At 57.2% G+C, this 9648-nt stretch overlaps 4 protein-coding genes across 4 annotated transcripts; all 4 read right to left on the bottom strand.

The window, feature by feature from the left end:
• Positions 1–2: 2 nt before the first annotated feature.
• LDBPK_221410 (40S ribosomal protein L14, putative) lies at positions 3–212 on the bottom strand (the record flags this gene model as incomplete). Its single annotated transcript, XM_003860839.1, has 1 exon — positions 3–212. A coding segment is annotated over one exon (210 nt), but the record flags the coding sequence as incomplete, so codon positions are not given.
• A 240-nt stretch (positions 213–452) lies between these two features.
• On the bottom strand, positions 453–2303 carry LDBPK_221400 (hypothetical protein, conserved; the record flags this gene model as incomplete). The annotated part of the gene is made up of 1 exon (XM_003860838.1): positions 453–2303. One exon carries the CDS (start codon positions 2301–2303, stop codon positions 453–455), a length of 1851 nt encoding a protein of 616 aa, XP_003860886.1.
• Positions 2304–4395: 2092 nt separating this feature from the next.
• Positions 4396–7284, bottom strand: LDBPK_221390 (alanyl-tRNA synthetase, putative; the record flags this gene model as incomplete). Its single annotated transcript, XM_003860837.1, has 1 exon — positions 4396–7284. One exon carries the CDS (start codon positions 7282–7284, stop codon positions 4396–4398), a length of 2889 nt encoding a protein of 962 aa, XP_003860885.1.
• Positions 7285–7973: 689 nt separating this feature from the next.
• LDBPK_221380 (dephospho-CoA kinase, putative) lies at positions 7974–8708 on the bottom strand (the record flags this gene model as incomplete). Its single annotated transcript, XM_003860836.1, has 1 exon — positions 7974–8708. The coding sequence occupies one exon, from the start codon at positions 8706–8708 to the stop codon at positions 7974–7976; it is 735 nt and encodes a 244-aa protein (XP_003860884.1).
• Between the last annotated feature and the right edge of the window lie 940 nt (positions 8709–9648).

The raw sequence follows: 9648 nt of genomic DNA, 5'->3' as shown, positions 1-9648 counted from the left end.
ACCAGGCGGCCCGCGCAGATGTAGTGGGACTTGACCATTATGCACAATGCGATACCCTGCGCACAAGACAGCAAAGGCGAGAGCGGGACAGCGTATGCGTCAGTGTGTGTGTTTGTGTGAGTGGGGAGGCGAAGCACAGAGGAGGAGAGGGAGATAGAGCGAGGCGGCAGAGCACCGGGCGAGTCGACGCAGAGGAGTCGGCAGCGAAGCATCAGATGCTGCGCCTGCTGACGTCAAGACGGAGAAGCAGGCACACTACCATACGCGCTGAGGTAGGGCTGGCACGGCTCAGCGTTGCACAATGGCATCCATGGTGGAGTAACAAAGTAGAGCGAGGGAGAGAGTGGTGCTCATGATTGTCGGGGTGTCACAGTGGACCATCTCGGGCAAACAAAACGAAGAGCGAGGAAGAAAGCAATACGACGTCACGGCGCAGAGGCACGTCTCTATTGTCAGCGCAGCTCCGAGAACATCACGTTGACGTCTTTCATTAACAGGGATGACGAGTTCAGCTGATCGTACAAGGAGTACGTCTCGTACACATAGAAGGCGACGCTCAGCGGGTTCTGTGTGTATAGGCGCTGCATGCTGGGGAGGGAGATGAGACCAGCGCCGATCGGCGTCTCGTCCCCGTCGCGGGGCCGCACCTCGGTCAGATTGAGGCGAACAAATTGCTGCGACGTCGCTCCTGGCCACTTCCGCAGGACCAGCTGCTCCGCCCATCGCAGGCTGCCGCTGGCGCTATGGTAGCTGGGGAGAGTTTCACCATGCACAATCTGCCACCCGCGCTGATCCAGCAGCGTCACACTCACTTGGAAGGATGGAGACAGGCCGGTGGTGGCCTCGTACACCATGGGAAACCCGCGAATCAGCCCAAGAGCAATGGTGCACAAACACGTCTTCTGTGAGAGATTCAGCAGCGGCCCGCGCGACGGGAATGGGTTTCTGACGCGGCTATCGCGCACAACGAAGGAAGCGTTCGTGTCAAAGCCGAACGGAGATGTCAAGTCGCTGACAGCGTTGAGGTCCATACTTTCCACTCTGCTCAGCGCGGAGGCACTGATGCCTGCTTTCTGCAAAGACAGGCGCTGCGGCGATTGTCGTTGCTGATGATGGCCAGTTCCGTAAAGCTTGCCCATTGTCACTGGCACGCCGTTCGCTCGCACCAGCACATGCTCGCCCTTGTCTTTGTCGAACGCCACGATCATGCCCTCTGTTTGGTTGATGGGGGCGCTGCGACTAATAAAGCGGTACACTGGAAGAACGGCATGGATGAGGGGTAACTCCTGCGACGGCAGCATTTGTCGATTTGTGATGCAGGTGGTGTTCACCCAGTAGTGGAAGGGCAGGTCTGTGTTGCCTGACGTCTGTGGGACCTGATTGTGAACCTTTATCAGAACTGGTGCCGACGGCTTCTGTGAGCCGTTCACCCTGAGTTGCATTTCCAGCGTCTTCATGCAGGCTCGGTTAGTCAGATTCCAGGTAGCACTAAAGTACACGCGCTGCTGCGGCCGCACCGTAATCACCTGAGACGGCTCCGTGGCAATGTAGCTGGCAGCCGAGTGCAACGGAACCAGCTGCATAGCCAGGGAGCTGAACTCTGTCATGTTCATCGCGCACAGCACGTTGGAGACAATATACTCACCCGTCCCCGTGAGAAAGAAAGACGGGTAGTAAAAGTCCACAGTGGATACTCGCACGGTCCCGTAGTTGTACTCTAGCGGGGTGAAGTTGAGATCGGGTGACTCGTGGAGCAGGCTGCTGTGGATCTCCACCTCTGCCACCGCGTGCACTGTGAAGGCGTCAATCGAAGTGTGAGTCGGCAGCACATGAACGGTGAACTTGGTGTACTGGCGGCTCTCCGCCAGCATCGACTGCGTGTTGATTATACCAAGCCCCAGCACATTTTTCTTGCCATGCCGGAGCACGCCAACCTCGATCATCAGCACAGGATCATCATCCAGCGGCACTGGTATAATATTGCTCTCTCGCCATTCGATCCCGCTCCACGACTGCTGCTGCGACTGCTGTGGATTACCAAACACCAGCTTCTGCGACGAGGTGCTGCCATGCTCCTTGAATTTGTTACTAACGGACACGAAGAGGGGCTTGCCGCCGCCCCACTGCTGCTTCGCCCGCGAAGACCACTGCGAGCTGTCTTCGGCTGTGTCAACCAGAACGAGACGCCACACCAGAAGCTTGAACGTCTCCTTCGCAGCGTCGGTGGTGTGTGGGGTAGCCGTGGCATCGAGGGTTCCAGACGACGCAGCGGCGGCCCTCGAGGAGGACGCGGATACAGACATAGCGCCGCGAGGGCAATCTACTTGCGCGACTAAGGTGTGGGGTCTCTGTCCTACTGCGCAGTCCTCCCCAACGGATGAGCCGAGGGAGTTCAGAAAAGGAACGGCAGTGTGCTATCGAAGCGTTTGATTGTATGCGTGGGTGGGTCGTGTGGTGGGGCCCAACAGCTAACACTGCAAAGGAAACAACTGTGACTCGCTGCTGCAACCTCAGCACGGTGATTACGTAGGTGTGCGCCTTTTTGTGTTCGTGTGTGCACACGTCTGCGCGTTAGAACAGCATATACACTGTGAAGACAGCAACTGCCCCTCCCCCTCTTTTTTCTCTCTCTGCCGTTCTCTATTCTGCTTCGTGCTCTGCCTCTGTAGAAGATACGAGACATCCGGCGCCACACACGCTAATAAGTGGTGCGCTGGTTGGTGATACGCACACGCAAGTTTCGCCTAAGACGGGGAGACACACACGATACCTGCCAGTGCCTCGGAGCGCTTTTTGGGGAGAGTGGTGGATAGAGACAGAGGGAGAAAGGGAAAACAGAACGAGACGGCGCACAGAAAGGCTTGACAGGAAAGAGAAAAGACACGAGCAGAGCCGACGACGCTGTTGAGCACGTCAACAAAAAAATAAACTGAAAAAATGGAGACAACGTACGATGGAGCACTGCGTGTGGTAATTGTGTGTGTGTGTGTGTACTTGCTTAAAGCTATACCCTCTGCGGAGGTGTGTGCTGTTAGTGGTGATGACAGAGGTGGGTCGACTCCCTATTCACGGAATCGAGGGTGATGAAGAGGCACCGGTACCGCTGTTGACTAGAAAGATAAGCGTCGTACCTCCTCACCTCGCTTCCCCTTCAACATAGTGCGTGAGCGGAAAACACAGGAGGCAAAGAGAAGATCCGCAATGCCAAAGTGAGGCACCCGGTAGCACGGCGCCGGCGTTCCATCAGGAGGGGCAAAAGAGAGGGCGATGCGAAGAAGAGAAGATGAAAGGACTTGGCGGGTGACGAGACGCACGCGAGGTGACGAGTCGTGCTGAAAAGACACCTTGGTTGGGCGTCTCGCCCCTATTGATCCCCGCAGCACATCGCACAAAAACGACCATGAGCAGCCTGAGGGGCTCCATCGCTACGGTACCACACGAAGAAAGCATACTACGCGTATGAGGATAGGGATGCAACGTAATGTGATGCAGCCATCACACCACGAGCCTGTGAGTCATTTGCACATGCCATCGCGCCAGCCGGAGAGAGAGGGAGGAGGGAAGGCCCTGGGTTGGAGACAACAAATGAAGCTTGGCAATGGGTGCACAGCCGCATCGTACCTCCCTAGCCCTCTGGTAATGCCTCGAACGTGTGCACGCTTGACACTGCACCGCCGCTTTTATGGTAGAGGGCATCGCCTTTGTGTGTGTTCGCTCCTCTCTGTTTGCGTTCCTCTGGAATGGCACTCCTTACGGAATTCTCCGCCTCAAAATTAGCTCGCCGCAGACGCGCGCATATATAGACGCCCTCTCTCACATACACATCCACATACACGTGCACACGCAGAAACACACCACGCACGTGGTTCTCCGTTTGCTTACGAGTGTATGGGTGTGCACGTGTGGGTGCGGGTGTGGGTGCCTGACACCCGCACACCTTCTCGATTCGATCACTTTGATGGAGAACGTTCGTCAGAGATTTGGGAACAAGAAAAGGTATTCAGATGGAGAAATGGGTGGATCGAGAACAACGACAGCAACGGTGCAAAAAAAAAAAAGAGAGTGTGCTTAGGCGCCCAACCCCAACAGCTGATGTGCTCCCCTCCCGACTTGGCTCGCGTCCCTTGATGCATTCGGTGGAAGAGAGACCCCGAAGAGGAAAAAATGCGTGCGTGTGCGTGTGCGTGTGTTTGTGAAAATGTAAAGGAGCGCACATGCATGTCTCCTGTCTCGCGCGCGCAAATCGTTATATTATTGGGAGAGAACGCTCAAAGCAGGCATGAACACACACAGCCAAGGTGCTTCTCCTCACCAGCGCACTGGCGTCGTGGACTGTCGCGGTGCCAAGAACGGCGTGAGCACTTATTTATCAGCACGGAAAGCATCCATGTCGCTCTACAGAGACGCCTTCATCCTCTCTGCTTCTTCCATGGCCTTCGCCGCAGCCGCAGCGACGTCCTTGGCGGGGAGGCCGGACTGAGCGGCGTTGGGCTTACCGCCACCCTTGCCAATGGAGGACTTGGCCCACGCGACAGCGCTCATCTTCCTCTCCACAAAAGCGGCCGGCATGGACACAATCGCGAGCGCCTTCTCGTCGTCGCTGCCGATGAGGAAGACGCCGACCGGTCCGCTCACGGTGCTGGTGAAGCCGTCGGAAAACGCCTGCAGTGCCTCACGCTCCGCGCCGAATTCGGTCATCTGGTGTACGAGGAATGGCGCGGCGGCAGCGTCATACGACGCACCGAGGGCCTTGCCTGCTTCTGCAGCTTTATCCCTTGCCTCTGCAGCCTGCGACTTGAGGGTCGCGTTCATCCGCTTGATGGCCGCGTCGATGTTGTCGCGCATCTCGTTCTTGAGCACCAGCGGAATACAGCTGTCACCTACCTTCTTGTTCAGCACTGAAAGCGCCTTGACGCTGGTCGCCGTCGCCTCCTTTTTCATCAGCTCATCGTATTGTCCCTTCAGAACAGCTCCAGCCTTGATGACCTTGTCAGCCTCCGACTTGGTGGCCACGACCACGCGGCGCACGCCCTTCATGAGGGCCTCCTCTGAGATTATCACCGCCTTTTCGGCTTCCTTGAGGTTTTTCAGGTGCGTGCCGCCGCAGAACTCGACGGCGTAATCACGCCACTCCTCTTTCTCGGGGTTCGCCAGCATTTCGTTGATTGGGGTGCCGATGGAGATGACGCTGACGGGGTCGGGGTACTTCTCGCCAAACATATGGCGAAGACCGTTGATCTTGCTAGCAGCCTCCAGCGGCACCTCCTCGCGGTAGACGGGCAGGCCCGCCTGGATCTTCTCGTTCAGTAGCCGCTCCACGCGCACAAGGTCCTCGTTCGACAGCTTTGTGTTATAGCTGAAATCGAAGCGGAGCATCTCGTCCGTCACGAGGGAGCCCTTCTGCTGCACCTCTGTGAAGTTGTCCGGTTTCTCCCCCAGCACACGGCGCAGTACCCAGTTCAGCTGGTGCGTCGTGGTATGGTTTGCCGCAATCGGCAGGCGGCGCTCGTAGTCCACCTGCAGCTGCACCACCGCGGACGAGGGGATCGAGGAGGCAGAGTCCTTGCTAAGGTTGCCCACATGCACCACGTAGCCGGCCACGTTGTACACTTTCTTCACCTCGAAAACACTGTCGCTAGCCGCGACCAGGCGGCCGGTGTCGTACACCTGCCCGCCAGACTCGGCGTAAAAGTTCGTGGTGCTCAGGATGATACCGACCCCCTCAGCTCCAAGGTCGTTGCCAGGCTCCAGAAGAGAGATGAACTTGCTGTTCTTCTTGTCAAAGATAGCGAGTAAGTCGCCGGTGGAGTCCTCCCAGACATACTTCGCGGCGTCATCGGTCTGCGGAATACCGCGTGTCTTGAGCTCCTCGAGCTGGTACGCGTCAATGAAGGTCTTGGTGGCCGCCACACGACCTGCGCTAACCTTGCTCTCCTTCATCTCCGCGTTGAAGCCCTCCAGGTCCACCGTCATGCCGTCCTTCTCAGCCAGCAGGCACGTCAGATCCACCGGGAACCCGTACCGGTCGTGAAGCACAAAAGCCTCGGAGCCGCTAATCACCTTAGAGTTGTTTGCTCGACACTCATTCACGGCGTGGTTGAAATGCTTCAGCCCCATCTCCCATGTCTTGGCGAACGACTGCTCCTCGTCTGCCAGCACCGTCTTGATGCGCTGGATATTGCGAGGTTCCTTCAGGTGCGGGAAGAATGGGCCCAAGGAGGTGCACACACTGTCGACCAGCTGCGTGAAGAAGCCAGGCTTGGCACCGAGGAACTGCACACCGTAGCGCACAGCGCGGCGGATAATTCGACGCAGCACGAAGCCGCGGCCGACGGAGTCGGGCATGACGCCATCGCCCACGGCAGACGTCAGGCAGCGAATGTGGTCGGCGACAACGCGGTAGGCCACCAAGGCATCGCTGTCGGGGTCGTTGCGGATCTCCGCGTACGATTTGGGGTAGCCGGTCGCAGTCTGGATGGCCTCAAAGAGAGGAATCCACGCATCTGTGTCATAGTTGGACTTGACACCCTGCAGAATAGAAGTGAGGCGCTCCAGACCCATGCCGGTGTCTATGTGCTTCTGCGGCAGCGGGGTGAGGGAGCCACCAGCGCGACGCTCGAACTGCATAAACACCAGATTCCAGATCTCCACCACCATCGGATCGTCCTTGTTGACGAGGCTAGCAGCGTTGCGTCCACCGATACGGTCAAAGTGAACCTCCGAGCACGGACCGCACGGGCCAGTGTCACCCATCTCCCAAAAGTTGTCCTTGGCGTTGCCGGGGACGATCTGGCTCTCTGGGAGAAACTGGCCCCACAGCTCCTTCGCCTCCAGATCCGGGTCCAGTCCGTTATTTTCGTCCCCCTCAAAGTAGGTCACGTAGAGCTGATCCTTAGGCAGCTTGTACACCTCTGTCAGGAGCTCCCAGGCCCACTGGATGGCCTCTTTCTTGAAGTAGTCGCCAAAGGACCATGATCCTAGCATCTCGAAAAAGGTATGGTGGTACGTGTCGCGACCGACATCCTCCAAGTCGTTGTGCTTGCCACCAGCGCGAATGCACATCTGCGAGTTGGCAGCGCGCTTCAGACGGCCAAAGTCAGTGTTGGGGTCAGCGGTCCCCAAAAAGAGCGCCTTGAACTGATTCATGCCGGCATTGATGAACAGCAGGGTCGGGTCATCGTGCGGGCAGACAGGGCTGCTGGGCACAAATGTGTGGCCCTGCTTCTTGAAGTAGTCGACGAACTCCTGGCGAACCCTACTCACAGGCCACTCGGTGAACGACATCCCGCGGCGCAGCAACGGAGAGAATCGCTTCAGTTTCGCGGAAGAGGATGAGGGGAAAAAAGGAAAGAGATTCGTTTTCGCTGTGAAAGCCTATAGAGACACTCCTGTGTGTTGATGGCGACGGCTTCGGTGAAAGGGTGATCGATGGGAGTGTGTTATGGTGGCGTAGAGAGTACAGATGTAGAGAGAAACACATATATCCACACAGACACACACAAGCACAAGCCTCAGCGTAGAAAAAGAAAAGCGAGAATGACTGAGCTAAGAGCGAGGAAGACAAGACGTCTACATAAATCTTTTCATGCGCCGCATACCGACTGCAGCAGGGTAGCATCTGTCTTATCCATCTTTCTCTGCGTGAAATCGACTGCACCAAGAGCCGCGCGCGCATTAAGGGCACGTACGTGGCACACAGCTAGCTTAGCGTCTCGAATTATGGCTGCGACAAGACTGAGTTATGCCCTTGCTAAGCAATAAAAAAGAGGTACGTTGTAGTTTCGAGTCGATGTTTGTTTTCCCTCATGCATGTGAAAGAGAGCGCCCAGTATGCACAGTGCAGAGACTGTTCTCCTAGCCCCGTCAAGGGGGGGGGGGTCAGAACTGTCTCCTTGATGACAGCTGAAACGCTTCTCCCTACACGGAGGGCAGGTACCTCCACGCAAGCATGATAATAAAACAAGCACAACCCCTCACGCTAGCAGTAGTCGGTAACCAGCGTAGCCCACGGCGGCCGCCACACCAACCGCAGCAGCAGCCACGGTGCCAAACATGTACGTGAGCCGCTTGTTTGACTGCCGCGACATCCACGCAACACACGCGCACACAACTCCGCGAAGCGCGTCCAAGTCGTCTGCGCAGTCGTTCTCGATAATGTAGTCGGCAAGCCGACGCTTTGCCTCGAGAGACATCTGGCTACCGATACGCTGCAGCGCCTCCTTTTTCGAGAAACCGTCTCGGCTGCGCAGTCGCTCGATCTGACGCTGCTCTGAGCAGCTCACCACGACGGAGGCGCTGACAAAGTACATGAACGTTTTGGTTTCGAACAATGTAGGCGCGTCCAACACCACAATGGATGGCGACGAGGCGGCGCCACTGCGCCAAAGGTCACGCCACCACGCGGCGGCAATGCGCTTCAGAATGGCCTTGAAGATCGCGGGGTTCATTATCTTTCCTAGCTCCCGTCGAGCTTGTGCATCGCTGAAGACGACCTTGCCTAATTCTGCGCGGTTCAGCTCCCCAGTCTCTGGATGCACACAGAGGGGCCACCGCGCTGCAATTCGTCGAGTGCACGCAGAATTCGGGGCCTGCAGCTCACGCACGACAAGGTCGGCATCGATGACTTCGATGTGAAACTCGTCTCGCAGTATTCGCGACACAGATGACTTGCCGCAGGCAATTCCGCCCGTCAGGCCGATAAGAATCATTTTTCCTCTGCCACTTCCTTCTCAAACACAACGACAGAGTGCGTATGTGTACATATGTACGCCTGTGACTCTCCCCAAGAAGCAGTGAAAGCACTACCCCTCCACGTGGAAACGACTGTGCAATGCGAAAGAAGATAAGCGAGGAAGAGAGAAAGCGAGAGGGTCCTTGAAGAAGCCACCCACAAATGACTGTCAAACTTGCTGCGGTTTGCATCATCCGGTCACAACTGCAACGTGCGCACGAAGACTCCACAGGCAAAAGTCAAGGCGGAGACACACGACGATTCTCGTAGGCGTTTCATCGCTCCACATCGACAGCTCCCGCGTGCGTGCCTGGGGAATCGAACAAGTGCCACCGACGCACCGCGGCACACGCGAGCACTCACAGATGCCGCAAACAACTTCCACATACGCCCGCCCTCGTGGACTCTGAGGGATGTACATAGGCCCCACTCATATCACCCTTTGCGACACCATTACTCACTACAATGCGTTCGCCTTTGTACCTCTTTCAGACCGGATAGAAATAAGCCAATGAAAGACCGGTGGTAGGGCCACCGACTCCCACGAAAAATCACGAAACAAGCGAAGTGAGGGTGTGGCCTTACTTTTTCGCCTTGCGGGCAGCGATCGCCTTCTGCATGCGCCTCTTAGCGCCCTCGGTCGAGTCCATCTTTGCGGCCTTCTTCTGCATCTTCTTCAGCGCAACCTTGTGCCACGACACGGGCGTCTTCGCGTCCTTCTCGTCGAACACCTTGCGCGCCCAGTGCGCGCGAGAACGGCGCGCAACGCGCAGCTGGTAGCGCTCGAAGTCCGTCGACGCGGCGCACGCCTTCTTCGCCTCCACGCGCGCAGCAGTGCGCGTCTTCGCGTACTTCTCCAGCGCCTTCGACGAGGCCAGCGCATCCTTCAGCGCCTTCGCGCTGCAGTTGCGGCTGAC

Source organism: Leishmania donovani, chromosome 22 (assembly GCF_000227135.1).
Source record: "Leishmania donovani BPK282A1 complete genome, chromosome 22".
Taxonomy (NCBI): domain Eukaryota; phylum Euglenozoa; class Kinetoplastea; order Trypanosomatida; family Trypanosomatidae; genus Leishmania; species Leishmania donovani.
The sequence above is the reverse complement of the archived record's forward strand: the minus strand, read 5'-3'. Positions and strand labels throughout refer to the sequence as shown.